This window comes from Notechis scutatus, chromosome 4, assembly GCF_049901735.1.
Source record: "Notechis scutatus isolate UNSWTSFEM ecotype Mainland chromosome 4, rNotScu1.2, whole genome shotgun sequence".
Taxonomy (NCBI): domain Eukaryota; kingdom Metazoa; phylum Chordata; class Lepidosauria; order Squamata; family Elapidae; genus Notechis; species Notechis scutatus.
In genome coordinates this window covers 68,907,483-68,924,970 of record NC_142012.1, presented here as the reverse complement: position 1 = coordinate 68,924,970, position 17,488 = coordinate 68,907,483, and the positions used below count along the sequence as shown (strand labels likewise).

Here is a 17,488-nt window from a genome sequence, read left to right as displayed (position 1 = left end):
TTAGGGCAGAGAACAGGTTATTAAATTATTTAAATCCCACCACTGAATACAACGTATCAATAAAGCAACATTAAGACCACAGACAGATCATAAATCATTAAATCATGTCCAAACCTTTCACTTGTTGTTAAAAACGTTATAATGCAAGTTTGTGGAAAATCCCTTTGGTAACAAACTCAAGCCATAATGGGATTGCAATGACCACCATTTTTACTGGCTGCTGTTTCACAACAGCTGAAATTTCTGGGCTATTTTCAAAGTATAATGTTAATAAGCTAACAAAACATAGGTAACTATTACTTACTCTGTCCAGATAGATGCATAAAGTGGACTTTCTACTATCCTGATAAAAAATGAGTAACAATACTAAGGCTATCTTTTCTTTAGTAACAAAGATAGATGTTAAAAATAAGTGTCCTGTATACACAGAAAGGACTAGGGGTGTCTTCACCCCTTTTGATTTGTTTTATGCAAGATATTAGCATTCTTGTACTCTTCTTTTGTGTATTTCTTCATTCTGATTTGAAGTGTTCCAATCAGGCAGTTTTGGTGCTTTTAGTAGAAGAAAAATACACATCCAATAGAAGTTGGTGAACACATATTCGACAATTTCAATGATGGTAATCATACTGGCTCCACAAAATAAGCCCAGTTGACCACCAATATCAGCTGCAACAAAAGCAACAAATTTATCAGTCTAGTGTTTTTAAGTGCAATTCTATCCTTATTTAATCAGAAATAACTTATATTGGAGTCAATATAATTAAATACTATATATTAACAACTTGATCTCATGTGCACAGAATATATTGTGTTAAATTTATAATTCAGAACGAAAATGCATGCCAGCTGACCATTTTCTCCGTATTGACATGGTATCTAACACGGAGATATAATATTGGCTCCTCAGTCCTGTAAATATATTTGATGTCAGTGAAACCAAAACATGATAAAACTTGTTCACAATAAGCCTGTGGATTTTATACATTTCAATCATCCTTATATTTTCACCTATTTTATATTAGAGTTAATTATAAGCAAATTGAAATAAAATAAGTACCATAAAGTTAATTACATATTATTCAGCCTTATCTGAACTAGCAATAGGAGATATAAAATGTAATTATAAAATACTTACCTAACAGTTCTGATACGCTCAGTGCCTTCTGCTGCTGGGTCATTTTGTAATTCAAATTGTGGTATTTAATGTCAATATATACAAGATTATGCCTAAGGGTTATAAAGATACTGTGTTGTTGTCAATTTAGCTTTGCTTTCTTTCTACAGATGGAAAAATAATCAATTAATAGTCAACAGCACACTTGTACATGTCATGTGTTGGTGGTTTGGTTAGTAAGTCGTGCCCTCCTCCGTGCCTTCCACAGTCCATTGGAGTTTGCCAAATTCATGTTCGTTGCATCAAACCTGTTACATTTTAGTGGCTTCTTATACCCAGTTTTTCAGATCATAATACATCTCTGAATTGTGAGGAAAAATTTAAGGATTGACAAAGCAGGAAAGTAGAGAAATAATTTGGACTGGGATATTGGTACTATTGCTGCTTTACATCATCAGCCTAAGAAATTTTGATCCCCAGATGGACCGGCTTCTTCATATTAACCCAATCAAGGCATATATCATCAAAATTAAGTAAGTTTCTTTCTACAGATGGAAAAATAATCAATTAATAGTCAACAGCACACTTGTACATGTCATGTGTTGGTGGTTTGGTTAGTAAGTACGTGCCCTCCTCCGTGCCTTCCACAGTCCATTGGAGTTTGCCAAATTCATGTTCGTTGCATCAAACCTGTTACATTTTAGTGGCTTCTTATACCCAGTTTTCAGATCATAATACATCTCTGAATTGTGAGGAAAAAATTTAAGGATTGACAAAGCAGGAAAGTAGAGAAATAATTTGGACTGGGATATTGGTACTATTGCTGCTTTACATCATCAGCCTAAAAATTTTGATCCCCAGATGGACCGGCTTCTTCATATTAACCCAATCAAGGCATATATCATCAAAATTAAGTAAGTTTCTTTCTACAGATGGAAAAATAATCAATTAATAGTCAACAGCACACTTGTACATGTCATGTGTTGGTGGTTTGGTTAGTAAGTCGTGCCCTCCTCCGTGCCTTCCACAGTCCATTGGAGTTTGCCAAATTCATGTTCGTTGCATCAAACCTGTTACATTTTAGTGGCTTCTTATACCCAGTTTTTCAGATCATAATACATCTCTGAATTGTGAGGAAAAATTTAAGGATTGACAAAGCAGGAAAGTAGAGAAATAATTTGGACTGGGATATTGGTACTATTGCTGCTTTACATCATCAGCCTAAGAAATTTTGATCCCCAGATGGATCGGCTTCTTCATATTAACCCAATCAAGGCATATATCATCAAAATTAAGTAAGTTTTGGAGTGAGACAGTAAATCTCATATATCCCTCCCCACTCTAGCAGCAAATCAAGTCATCAGTGAAATAATTATAAGTTCCTGAGGGTGATGGGCTTAGTTAATATACATTGGAAGAGAGGGGGGGGAGGGAGGGAGGGAGGGGGAGAGAGAGAGAGAGAGAGAGAGAGATGCCTAATCCAATCAGGATTTTAATTAAAATGAAAGATGTCTAACAGGCTTTGAATATTATTCTCTTAAAATTGGTTATTAAAATAAATATATATATATTTCTAATTCCAAACTAATAGTTTTTCTAAAATTTGAATTCAGAGCCATTACATTTTATCTTATTTTTAATTGCCTTGGATAGTATGAAGTTGCTATTGCTTTTTGATGTTTTGCCATCAGTGAATAGGAGATTTAATAATATCTCCTAAGAAGTGTGTGTGTGTTTGTTCAGACACTGAAATTATGGTCAATTATATACACTTGAAAGTTCTGTATATGCGTATATGGAAATATGCCTTTATTCAATTTACCTGATATTCATTTGCAACAGCAATCTAAATGTCCAATAACATATAAAAATACAGTGGTACCTAGGTACTCATGGTTAATTGGTTCTGGGAGATGTGATGAGTCCCAAACACGATGAGTACCAAACAAATTTTTTCCATAAGGAATAATGTAGTGAATCACAAGGCAGTTGACACCAACACGTTCTAGCTTGTGTATTGAGTATCAAACAAGCGATGAGTTCAAGGACAAAATGCATTGAGTACCAAATTCAATGAGTTTCAAAGAGTACTAAGAGTACCAAAACAATATTTCAAAACCTGTGACAGCAACTAAGATTTAAAAAACAACAACAATCTATAATCAATTCAAATTCAAATCACAACAGGGAGGTTCCAGCAAATTATTCCGTCCCCTGTCTATGTCTTCAAAAGCTTCTGCAAAGCTGACAGTGCCAGGACAATTAGTTCCCAGGGCTACGGTGTTCCAAAGGGCAGGTGCTGTGACAGAAAATACTTGCTTTCTGTGTTTTGCAATAGCATTTTTTTTTAGTCAATGGGACTCTTTGGCACTACTGGATCTAATTAGATAGGTAGAAGCAATCAGAGAGAGGTACTCCCACAAATCACCTGGCCCCATGCCACACAGTTTGATAGCTGACAATCTGTACTTTGAAGTGTACCTACAAGCATCCTGGGGGCCAGTGCTAACCACAAAGCAGAGATATAACAAGTCTGTGCTGCTACATTCTGGATCAGTTGCAAATTCTGGATGCTCTCCAAGGGCATTCCAATGCAGAGCACTTTGTCATTGCAAACACACTTGTGTCAGAAGCACTTCGGTGCTTCCGGGTTGAAATGATTAGCTGGTGACATCACCATTGCCTGGGAGACGCCTAGTTGGGGGCTCATTTCATGTTGTTGGCAGGAGCTGGAGCAAAGGAAGAGAGCTCGCCCCATGGCAGCAACCTGGTCTTGAATGTGGGCTTGCTAACCTCCAACCCAACGTCCTAATGACGCAAGCCACCATGCTCCTTAAGCACTTTGTAAATAGTCCACTTGGGAGGTGACCAAATCATGGGTTAGCCATGTACAATACATCCTAGTCCAGGAAAGAGTGTGATTTCCAAAATGTAGTTGTGCAATAGCCCTTCTTACAACGTTTGCTGCCTGGTTTCTGAACATGAATCTGGGAGGATCTCCAAATTGTGCACTAGTTTGACAATGCACTCCGTTCAGAACTAGAGATGGGTACTTCCTAGTTCCGGGGACAAGTAAAATGTCCTATCAATCAATTTTGGGAGACTAATCCTAGTATGCAAATAACCAATATTGTTATTTATTTAGTGTATGATGAAAACATGACAAAGACAAATAAACATATGCATGCAATCCACATAATTATATACAAAACATCTATGGGGGTACTGCAGTGGCCTCATAAATGGATCTTTCCTCCTCTGTCATGGCTTCATGGCCATGATAAACAGAAGGGTATAACTAATAATGGAAATACTGATTAATATCTGGGAAGGTGACTTAATTCTGTGACAGAATAATGGTGCTCAGATGCCATTGGATGTCTAATTCCAGCTGTCAATAGAATTTTTAGCCTAAATATATTTAGCCTAAATATATTTAGCCTAAAGTATTTTAACATTGGTTTTTTTCTTTTTTTTTCTTTGTAGTAATAAAAAGATTACCTATTTTTTGCCTAGTTCTGAACATTCAGGATTCATTAATGCAATATTTTCATTCTTAGGTAACATTTAATCTTACAGTCATTTAATGTCTTTGCTAATGGACCCCATTTTTATGATTGCTGACACAATAGAGATGCTAGTATTCTATACCTATGGCTCATAGCTATATTATTTTTTACTTTTGTTTTTTTAATCAATGGATGACAATTAAATGACCATTTATAATGTTTGTAATGTTTGCTTATTAATATGTTTGCTAGATTCATGTTGGTTAAGTACTTGGGAACAGAAACATGTTCCTGTAATTTGTCAAGCTTCACTGAGTAATTGCAAGATAGAGCTCCATTTGTGGACAATCAAATGTCAGAATAAATTAAATAAAAATGTTGATAGGAAACTCAGTCTGCAAATACAGCTTTGATCACAGCAATGACCCAGGAGGACGCTTTTTCTAGAATGATGTTTTCAATCTCTCCCACCCCTGAATCTTCACACTGATTTTCTTCTCCTAAATAAATCATACAATAATCTGCACAGCACTTGATTTTCTGCTTTTAGCAGAATTAACAGTTCTTGCATTATATCAGTAAAGATGAATGCAACGATAGGATTTAACCGAGGAAAGGGTTAAATATGTCATCTTTCAAAACACATAATTCTAATATAATTTGGCAAAAACAAAAAAACCAGGTTGGCCTATAGTCCTTTGTAGACTAGCCCAAAATATTACCAACATTTAGTAAGGAGCAGATGGAAATATTTATTTACATCCAGTTCCTTTTTCCATTAGAGATCCAGAGACACTGAGAAAGAGCTGAGATTGCACTGCCTGGTAACATCAACAATCAGGATAAGATTTAAGGGTCTTTATCTACAGATGACCAAAAATTGCAATGTTTTCATATTAAAAGAAAAGTAAAAATGTTCTTGAATAATCCTGGTAAATGCACACCTATATCCAAGTTGCTTTCTGGACCATAATTGATTTGCTATTACTTTTATTGTTTTTTTTTTTAATTTCTCTTGTCTCCTGCAAAAGTATCAACCAAGCCAAACTTTGCACAGTTTCTGTTTCTAACAGGATTAAGCAGGTGCTGCACACATGGAGTGAAACTAAATCTGAAATCTGTCCATGGTTTGACTATATGATAATACCTGGCATATTCTGTTCTTTTCTTCAGCTTTGCAGATAGGAATTTCAGGGCTTGTTCATTTGCAAAAGTAGAATAGGAGATGGTGACTGGGTAATCTGTTTCTTCACATGGTACTGGACATGTGGAATTATGAGTTCCTACAGTACACAATCCCATGAATTCTATTTTATCTGAAATGGGGAAAAAATAAAAATTACACACACACACAGGGAGGGAGAGACACTATATTATCTTTTTTGTGTTTGGTTTATCTTCTTCGATAATAGATGTCTTATCCAATGCAGGATTTTTAACTTAAAGTGAATATTAATTCAATCAATCAGGATAGAACTGGAAGGGACCTTGGAGGTCTTCTAGTCCAGCCCCCTGCTCAAGCAGGAGATTTTATATCATTTCACACAAGTGACAGTCCAGTCTCTTTTTAAAAACCTCCAGTGATGGGTGACCCACAACTTCTGAAGGCAAGCTGTTCCACTGGTTAATTGTCCTCCTTAATTCCAAGTTAGTTTCCATCCATTGTTTCTTGTCCTGCCCTCCGGTGCTTTGGAAAATAAATTGACCCTCTCCACTTTGTGGTAGCCACTCAAATACTGGAATACTGCCAACATGTCCCCTCTAGCCCTTCTATTGCCTAGACTAGCCAAACCCAAATCCTGCTACTGTTCTTCATATGTTTTAGTCTCCAGGCATTTAATAATCTTAGTTGCTCTTCTTTGCACTGTTTCCAAGATCTCAACACCTTTTTTGTAATGTGCTGACCAAAATTGGATGCAGTATTGGATCCAGGTGTGATCTTATTAAGGCTTTATAAGTGGTACTAATACTTGACTTGATTTTGATTCTATGTCTCTGTTGATACAACCAAGGATCGTATTACCTTAATTAATATATAATTAACATATTAAAGTAAAAGTTTATACATGTTTTAAGGAGAAATGTAACTATTTTAGTTATAATTCTTGCCTGTTTCCCACACTTCCTAGAGATGAATAAAACTTGGATTCCAGAAGGGTCCTATTTATTTACAAAGTTAATGTTAGTATTTTTATTTAGTACAGCCAGTTCTAATTTTAAGATGAAAGAATTAAAACTATTTTGAGAAAACTAAGATTGTAATCTATCTGAGTCATTTATGTCAATAAAATATTCACTGATGTCCAAATGCAATGGTTTCCATTTTTATTCTTTGCAACCCAGCAAAACAAAATTAGGTAAAGAGGCTCAAGATTCTTTATGTACATTCTTTATGTTCACCCTGAAAAAAAACTAAATGGAATACAATCATATTTGGTATGATGGTAGAAGCTAGTAAAAATAACAAGCTCCAAAATTTCAATGGATCCTATTTAGGACTATGCAGAAAAACACTCAGAAAAAAACCTGTGCCAATGAAACTGTACAGCAGCTGTACAACTTCTCAGACCAAGTGTCTCATTCTAAATACCTATTCATACTGTTAACAGTATCTGGAACAGAGCATGCAGAGTACACCATGTCCTACACAGTCTATGCATGTACATATGTACACATAGAACATATTACTTTTCACAGAAAAAAATACAGAGGTTTGCCTTGGCCACTGCTGATCAGAGTTAGAAATAATTCAATAAGCCTGCATATTTTCCTTAATTTGTTAATTCCATCAATGTAAATGCCAGACTCTTATTAACTTGTTTTTTTAATCCTTATAATTATGTCTTATGCATTTATGTAATTGTGATAGCATATACTTAGGAAAACCTAATATTACATTCTAATATTACTGAATCTCATAAGATTGGTACAGGAACTCAGATTATATACTATCATTCAGTCAGTGGTCATATTACCATGTCCCTTAATGATCTATCTAAGTCTAATTTGGTACAGCTAGAATGGAATATTTGAACCAGTTTTTAGCTTTGTAATATTTATTGGTTATACTCACACAAAGTAGGAGAAACACAGTTGTAAAATTTCTCCAAGTCACATTCTGTGCCATTTCCTTTTCAACAGGTGCACGGGACAATTGCAGTAAATAAAAATTAGAAATATAAACAAAAGTATGAATAGCACTGTCAATCTTATATTTCCATTAATCTAACAATTCAGTGTTATATCTACTCACAGGACATGTATAACATCTCTTTATATGAGAGAAAGAAAGAAAACAACATTATTTATATTATCCTATTCTATTGATGAATCAAATGGCAATTTCAGCCATTCTTTCCAGTGCTTATATCTCCTTTTAAGTTTTCCCTGAAAGTGGTATACAGAGAAGGTCTATGTGAAGCAAAAATAGTATGTCCACTCTCTCCATAGGAGAGGTATTCTTATACATCACTGTTGCATTGTGATTTGTCACATTTATATATTTCTACTTTGAACCCATTTGAATTTTAATCTAAATGTATTGTAACCTCTGCTTTTGAACATCTTGATAGCTTCTTTTTCTTCCAGTCATGATTCCTACAGTACTATTGGATTCTTTTTAGCCCAGACCCTTTGCAAAATAAGAAGTACATGTGCCAAATTGTACCTGGCAGCAAAAAAGGTAAACATCCACAGTGCTTTTGTATAAGGTGGCCCTTGCATTCTTGCAGACATCCGTATGTGCTGTAGATTTGATGATGCTGAAGCTTAATGTTTGGGTTGCATTCTCCCCAAGGGTATTCTTGGATAATTGTCTGATGTGAAAAAAGGAAGTTTTATTTTGAGAAAATGGCAACAATTTCAGTGGCAAAGCATTGACGAAACAACTTTTAAAAATTAAGCCCAGCAAAGTAATCACTATAAAAGGAACATTTTCAGCACAAATCATCTTCAAATACAAAACATAACAGAATGTACTGTGAATTATATTACTGGGTTGAAATAAATAAAAACATTTAGCCTTATGGCAGAATCAAGGTCCTGTTCCAATGTAACTTTTAAAAATCTTACTTTTCGTATCCCTTTTATCCCCTAACCTTAACCCTAATCTTATTTGTCCCTAATTTTATTCTAAGGCAATTCATTATCAGGACTGAATTTGATTTAACAATGCAGAACAATTATTATTGCAGACTATATTCTAAAGCTTTGTAATCTCTTTCAAACATGTTATAGCTATACAAATCATATATTTTATTATTATTGCTTTAAAATATAAGAAATAAAATAACATTTTACACATCAAATGCTAATACTTACTTTTACCTGTTGGATTGCAGCATGGGCATGCATCCCCACTGGTGTAAAGACACCTAAACCATCAAATCGGGGAGGTTCTTTAGGTGAGTGGATAGCAAAGGTTATGCCAGCATCAACAAAACCAAGATTAGGATCATCAGTGAATTGACCCTAATAAGATTATTTAGAGACAGACATAATAAAATAGATGGGATAAATTCCATGTCAGTGATTTCTTAATTAATCTCCTGCAAAATGATCTACAGTGTTGGTGAATTAAGATGAAACTGTATTGGTATGAAGTATTGCTATATTATGTAATATGTCATTTTTATTAATTATCCCTCAACCATATTGGTTAAGATTGCTGTTCTATACACACTTACTGTAGGTAAGTGCAATAAGTGCCATTAAGTCTGAGCACTCGTGCATTTTAAATAATTATTTAAATGCTTTTATTACTCTTTCAGTATAAATGCCAATAGTTTTTATTACGGTTACTGACCAAAAGTGCAAACAAAAAGAAATGTAAAACTTTAGGATAATCTTAGGTTTGTGTCCTTGTGACTATCGTATAAATGATCATTCAGATTTGAGTTAAATATCATGGAATCTGGACTGTAACATGAAGTGAGTGATGTTTCAGAATTACTCAAATACAATGAAAACTGACAGGAAATTAAACAATGGAAAATGCCCTGATTAAAAAAATACAAGTTAAAAGCATACAGCCTATTTCTTCTAATACTTGACAACTGCAAGAATACATTCTCTCATCACAAACATCTGGTAGGAACCAAAATGTTATTAGTGCCCCCTGCTCCCAATGCTGACATTCATTTCTCAGTATGTAGAAATTTCCTTAATTTTCCCTACTGCACTTTGAAAGATATTGTATCTTGTATTCTTGCACTTTTGTGTATAGGAATTAATAAGTTACAATCATATTAATGGGTAAGCATTTTTTCTGCCCAAGTGTAACCAAAAACACAACTCTTTGATATTTTGTTTCATTCTTTTCCAATGCTCCCTCTAGCACAGGGGTCCCCAACCACCGGGCCCTGGACCAGTACCGGTCTGTGGACCATTTTGTACTGGGCCGCCTACTTTGCTTGGGCGCCGCCATCTTGTTTCGACGGCGCTTGAGAAAGTGCTTCCGGGTGAGCTTGTCGGTCGTCGGTTGGATGGAAAGCGGCGTTTGGGTGCTGAAGGAATCCTCGTGCCTTAGTTTCATCAAAGAGGGGGGGCGGCTTCGGACGAAGAGCTGTCCTGATGGCGGTGGAGTCTCGCGTTACTCAGGAGGACATTAAGAAAGAGCCCGAAAAGCCCATCGACCGCGAGAAGGTACAAAGGAGGAGTTGAAGGTGGCAGGGAGAAGCGGGGGATGGCTGGCTGGCCGGTCGCTCGCTCGCCTTGCCTTGGTCATGCATGCTGATGCTGGTACCGGTCTGTGGATCATTTTTGATGCCGGTACCGGTCCGTGGTACAAAAAAGGTTGGGGGCCACTGCTCTAGCATGCTCAAATCATAAACTTAAAGGTGATCTTTGAAAAGCTCTATGATCAGAATTTAGTCTCTAAGAGTTTGTTATGTATTTGAGTTTCAAAAACAGCATTTTATATATTAAATGTATTTAAATGCATTTTAAATGTATTTTTAAAATTGCATTTGACTAATTCTAAGAGGAGGAGATGAGAATGTAGACTAGACTCGGCTCCACAGAGTACGTAAGCAACTTATCCTGCTGGGTGTTTTTGGGACTTGCTTTTTGGGAGCTCCAGCATATATGAGATTGCAATATTTAGAGGAAGCAATAAACCAGCACATTCAAACTTTGGCAATTCTTAAAGATAGTATAATTAAGTTCAAAACCTTCTGACAAATCCATACAATTTGCCATTCCCCAACCAGTGAAGTTTCAAAAATAGTACATTCATGAGAATATATCTACCTGTTTGACATCAAAAATCAAACTGAGGCCTCTTCCAGAAAGGCTAACTCTTCTTCTTGTAGGAAGGTTAATATGATTAAAAGTAAAGCAGTTCCCATATTCAGTAAAGACATGTGCAAAGTCCTTCCATAAAGAAAAAACAAACAAATGAAAAATAAGAGTTAGCATTTTCTCACAGACATTGTAGGTATTGGGGATTTGCTGTTACCTGTGGCACTTTAGTATCAGTGAATAATAGGTTTGTACTACACAGAGATTTGCAAGTATCTTTCTGATTAAAAAAACCCCCCTAAAGATAGAATTTCAGCTCTGCCTAAAGATCGCTGTTAAAAGTAGGCAATCAGTGCAGGTCTCATTATGCTTAAGCTTGTAGTAAGGTCCCATTGGTGAAATCAATGGATTTTCATTAGGGAACACAATGCTTTATTTAGCATAAATAAAACCAAATATTAATGAAATACAATATGCTTGTTGACACTGTTATGAGCTTTTAAATCTCAGTAATTATTACCTTTTGACCTTTTTTGATGGATAAGTGGAATTGATTTTTGAATTAAAATTCAGTTTCACTGTGCAAATTAAAAACCTATGGAGTGATTCGCGGATGTATACCTACACCTTATGTATTTGTGAAACACTGAGCAAATTTTTTTCCAACCTTAAGATATATTGAGAGCCAGGATGGTCTGGTTAAAGGCCCCAGGCTAGGAAGTAAGAGACTGAGAGTTTAACTCCCACTTTTGCCATGGGTGACTTTGGACCAGACCCTCTCTTATAGCCCAACCCACCTCACCCAGTTGTTGTTGTTGTGAAATAGGATAGTTGATAGATCACCGCCTTGAGTTATTTATAAAAATAATAAAAGTAGTCTATAATTTAAAAAAAACAAACAAAAATATTAGCATCTCTTATCACATTGCATTTGCTTGGTGTGTTACTAACTTTGCATATATAGCCCTTTGCTAAAATATGCATCCTGACAGCCCAATATTCATTCTCTTAGTCTGGTAGGAAACTGCCTCGGTTTTCAGACAATATTTTTTCTGACAATATCGCCTTTCAGATCATTAGATAAAGGCTACATTTATTTCAGCATTTAGCTAATACATTTTTTTATAAAAACAAAAATATTACCTTTGGGTGGCATTTTTTCCCAAAAAATTCACAATTCAGCAGCGTGCTGCTGTTGAGATAAAAACCATTAGCTCTTGTAAATTCTTTGATGCTGAAATTTTGATTCCCTTGAAAAAAATCTTGTAGTTCTTGACTAAACTTATCATCAATACTGAACATACGAAGAACTCCTGACACTATGCTCCACAAGAAGAAAACGATGCTCAGGTTAGTTACTGCTTGAGTTTGGAACCTATAAGCATAAATCAGAAATGCAAATATAAGTTCTGAATGCTTGAGTAGCCCAAGACTGTCTATATTTTTTTCCAAAGCAAATATGAATTACACAGAAGTTATTTAATTTTACACTGGGTATAATATTGCAATCTTTAACTCATATAAATGCCTACTATACAATGCTAGAATTGTTAGCCTTAATGGTTGTCCAATTGTGATCTTCAGAGCTTAAAATCTTACAGGACACAAGGAAGAAAATAGTGTCTTACCTGTTCAGATTACAAAACGTTACAGCAGGAAATTCAATCTTCTCCACATATTGAACTACGACTGAGGTTGTCGTGGGCCAACTGAAATAATTGATGAAACGGCAATAAACCTGCCAGGCAACTAGGACAATGGAGCCCAAGACTACTACCATCCATAAGATCTTGCGTGTCTTGCTCTTGGTATGAATAATATTGTGCACCCCATGGAAGGAGGTGGAAGTTGCAAACTCATCGTCATATTTCTTCCTTTCTTCCAAAGATGGTAGAGTCTTTCTTGTGAAATAGAGCCTGGCTTTTTCCAGAATTTCTTAACATTTAACAAATAACAAAAAAGTCCATTCAGAATGAGTTCAGTTGGATAAAGGATATATTAACCCCCACCTTAATAAAAATATAGTATGGTCAATTTTCATTATTCAGTATTTACAGATTACAAATGACAGATTAACAGAGTTGGAAGGGACCTTGTAGGTCATCTGCCTAAGCAGACCCTAATACCATTTCTGATAGATGGCAGTCCAGCCTCTTCTTGAAAGCTTCCAGTGATAAAGCAGTTATTTATTCTTGGCGTCTACATAATTGGCATGCATTTCCAAACAAATATTAAGAAAACAAATAAGAGCAGATTAGACAGAAAGAATCCATGCAAATGTTTTGCCAAAAAAATCAAAATAAATTCTCTGATCACACTAATTTGTCTAAGTATCAACAATAAAGGATGGCATTTTTAATGCAAAAACATAAGTATTCAGATATACTTTCCTATGGATATAGTTGTTGTTCTATTATTTCACTTTTCTTCTTAACAAGCTGCAACCCAAGATGAATCAGATGTAAGTAACATATGATATTTTTCTAAGTATATGAAAAATTGTAACTGCAGTTTACCTGCATATTATACTCAAAATAATTAACTATTCAATATCCTCTCAACAAGAAAAGTGCTTATAATTTTCACTATGTCCATAAAAAAGCGAATAATGCTAAATATAACCAGCTAACTCAGTGTAATAATAATCATAGTGTACCTTTGCCATGAAAGTTCCTTAATTTTCTAAGCTTCTCCATTAGACAAATATTAGAAGATTAGTTTCTAAAACATGGGGAGTTAATTGCTTTTATAATATCAGGAAATGGGTGGGGATTGTATTAAATACACAACAACGTGCAATTAGCCTGTCTCTGTTGCTACTGTCTCTAACACAGATATACACAAACAAGAAAACTAAATGCATGCATTTAAGCATACAAAATATCATTAAGAAGATGAGTAACACTTTTTAAAAACTGTAAATAATATCATAATTAATGAATTAAATGCTAGAATATCAAACAAGGCCATCACAGATTTTGAGTAAAACTCAGTAGTTATGATCAAGCAATAGGTTTTACTTTTTTTTTCTCTTGAAACTTCTTAATGCAATTGAAGAGAAGACTCTGTGTGATTTCACTGCATTATCTGACAGCCTTTCCTGTGAAAGCAGAATGCTCAGTTGTTAAAATTAATGTCTAGATTAGCAATTTGATTCACGCATTATTCTTCACAAAGGACCCATGTCACAGTTCTACCAAAAAATCAGTAGAGTTTAATGTTTTGAAGTAATTTCCATGTATTCTGATGAAGTTACAAATCTACTCATAAACATGTGCAGTAATACAGTGTGTAAAATCCAGCTGGGAGAAAACGCGTAGCTAATCTGAATAGAGTTGTGATGTTTTGCATAAACAGGGCTGTTTATTATACAACAGGAAACCTGCCAGTATGCAGTGATATCACAATTGCTCTTCTTAATTTACAAAATAAACATGGGAAGGTGAGAGGAGCATTGCATTCAAAAATTATGAAAATTCCTAATATCTGTAATTGGTTAAAATTCATGCTGAAGATTACAACTTAATGAAATTAATGAATGATAGACTATCATTACTATTTACTAATAAACTCAGTTGTAAATAATAAGTAAATCCTTTCAATTTACTTATGAAATTTCACAAAGCTCAAACAATTAATTGAAGATGAAAATTCATGAACATGAATAACACTAGAGGGAGCTCAGTAACTGCCCATTGGAATTTCACATGTGTAGCTTCATTCTGGGACACTCCAAATGAGATGGTGATAATTTACATAATTCTGTGGAATAGTCATTATTTGCATTAAATGTATCTGTACTGGAATCAGGATGGTGATGGGTAAACCCCCTTTCAAAATAATAGAGGAAAGATGTGGATTTGGTAGCTGGCACCAGCTCGGTTGATTTACTGTCTATGATCTTCTCTGAATAGCTCAGCTTATCTTCATATCTTAACTACTTTTAACTGAAATAGAGATAGCCGTTAAGTTAGCCTTTGTCAAAATGACACATACCCATATATGATTCCATTCTATTTTATTTAATTCAATTAATTAATATTGAAATTAATTAAATTATCTGTCCAATTTAGCTTAAGCTTTAGCTTTGTATATTTACTTTCTTTAGCTTTAGCTTTGTATATATTTGTTAATGTCATTAACTGTTTGCAGTTATGAAATATAGCAGCATGCAAAAAAGATAAATACATAATTTCTCAACAAATAATTTAAAAATCAAACAGCATCAACCATATGACTTCTTCCTCTGCCTCAAATTTCCATGGTTTTAATGTACATTATTAATAGTCACTTATGTGACTATTCCATGTATTTTGTCTGCCTGGAGAAAAAAAAGGCAGAAGAAGTAGCGTGGGAATAATTGCAAATAATGTCATAGTGAACAGGCATTGTTGTAAGAAAGCATAGAACAAGGTGTGAATTGAGTATTTTTAAAAATCCATTTGTGGCTTTTGCTCAAAGACTCAGAGGATTTATAAAAATACATGTTTGCAACTTCTGTTTTTCACTTTCTTGTTATTTACTAGCTGTTAAATTAGAAGAAGAGCAAGCAAAGGAAACAATGATAGCATGGGTGAAAAATATTGGATATACCGTAGAATTAGATAAATGGTGGAAGCTATGGGAAAGAAATTATAATTTAACAATATCAACAGCATATAAAGAAAATTTGTGCAAGATGTTTTATAGATGACACTTTGCACCAGCAAAACTGGCAAAGATGTTTAAAGACAAATCAGCCAAATGCTGGAAGTGCCATCAGACACCCAGAACATATTACCATATGTGGTAGACATGCGTAGAAGCTAAAAAATATTGGAAAAAAGTACACACATGGTTGGAAAAAATGATAAAGCAACATATAGATTTGAAACCTGAAATATTTTTTATTAGGGATGGTACCTGAATGTTATAGAAAAGAAGAAATATATTTAATTATTCATCTACTAACAGTAGCTAGGATTGTATTTGCTCAGAATTGGAAAAGCGATAAAATACCAGCAGAAGGAAAAGTGATTGAGAAAATACTTGAATGTGCAGAGATGGATAGATTAACACTGGCAATTAAAGAAAAAGAAGAAACTAAATATTAGATGGTATGGGATCTATTTTTGACCAATGGTTGGAAAATAAAACAAGTTAAAATTGAGTAGAGGAACATATAGAGAAATAAGTTAAGACTGTTATAAAGATAATAGATATAAGAGACAATGGCTATAAAGAAAATGTGATCATTGTTATATTGGTAAGAAAAGTACTAATTATAATTGTTAGCACCAGACATATGTACCCAGTTGACATGCTGTTTACATGAAAGATGGATTTATTGTAAATATAAAATAAAAAAACTTTACAAAAAAAAACACTATTTACATGTGACTTCCACAAGATCAGCCTAGACTACTTGGGGTCCAAAGATGGGGTGGAATTTGATCTGAGCAAGGTTATAGCAATCCTGGAATGTGAGGCTCCTCAGTCCAGGAGGCTTCTGGGGCTTTGCTAAATTTACTGGCAGTTCAGCCCCATGTTTGCCCAGATAGTCCTTGTGGCGTTCGCAATAGACTAAGCCAAAGTCTTCACTCCGGTCCATGTTTCCAGCGGGAACACGGACCGTTCCTATTGGCTGATGCCATTTGACAGCCAGCTATAAAAGGGAGCTGTCAAACGGCATCAGCTGTTGTCCGCCAGCTGGCTGCCTTGTTAGCGCGGCAGCCACGGCAACCCTTTATTGTTTCAATAAATTAACAGCTGAAGTTCGCTCCGAGTTTGCCTCAGGTTTTTCCGCCGCTCTACAACAGTCCTGCCCATCACCAACTAGCTCAAGACATGAAAGGAGTTCGTGTCCAAATTGAATCGATAACTAAATTGGCCATCAAATGCCAAGTAGCCTTCGAAAAGCTGAAGCAGCTCTTCGCTGCTGAGCCGATATGAACCAAGATTTGTGATCCAGGCAGATGCCAGTGATGTGGCAGTAGAGGCAGTTTTACTTCAGAGGAATGAAAAGGGAAAGTTGCAACCATGTGCCTACACATCTCGCAAGTTGTCTAATGCCGAGAAGGCAGTAGGCCATCTGGGAGAAGGAGACGTATGCGGTCCAATAGACTCTTCTGACCTGGAGGCAGTTCTTAACAGTAAGATTCCATTTGAAATGTAGACAGACCACAAATCCTGGAGGCATTAAAGGCCCTGAGGAAGCTATCCTCTAAGCAGGTCCGATGGGCTCAGTATTTTAATCACTTCAATTTCACTCTTTGAAACTAGGGTGGGAATAATTTCTTAGCCGATGTCCTCTCTCATATGCCCCAGTACAGAAGTACTGAGAGGGGATGGTTAACTCCATTTCCCCATCCAAGCAGCTCACAGTGCTCAGCATTCACGAGGCAACAGGGAACAGTCACCCTGCACCCGGCTGGGGATGCAACCATTAAAAGATGCATTGGGGACGGGTGAATGGTTCCAGAGTCATAAAGATGATGAAGGAAGGCTTGGTGTGGAAGGGGACTAAAGTGTACATCCTAGCCAGTCAGAGAACCTTCATCCTGCACAGGAGCCATGATGCAAAATCCTTAGGGCATTTTGGGTTTGTGAAAATCCTTTACTTGCTGAAGAGACAGTTCTGGTG

The 17,488-nt window shown here is 35.5% G+C and overlaps 1 protein-coding gene across 1 annotated transcript; it reads right to left on the bottom strand.

The window, feature by feature from the left end:
• Window positions 1–332: 332 nt before the first annotated feature.
• Window positions 333–16,456, bottom strand: ASIC5 (acid sensing ion channel subunit family member 5). The gene is given in 10 exon segments (XM_087962607.1): window positions 333–669; window positions 1,139–1,230; window positions 5,774–5,942; window positions 7,700–7,756; window positions 8,294–8,441; window positions 8,947–9,096; window positions 10,876–10,998; window positions 12,010–12,241; window positions 12,495–12,808; window positions 16,271–16,456. Coding segments are annotated over 10 exon segments (1,662 nt in total). The 3' UTR covers window positions 333–478.
• Between the last annotated feature and the right edge of the window lie 1,032 nt (window positions 16,457–17,488).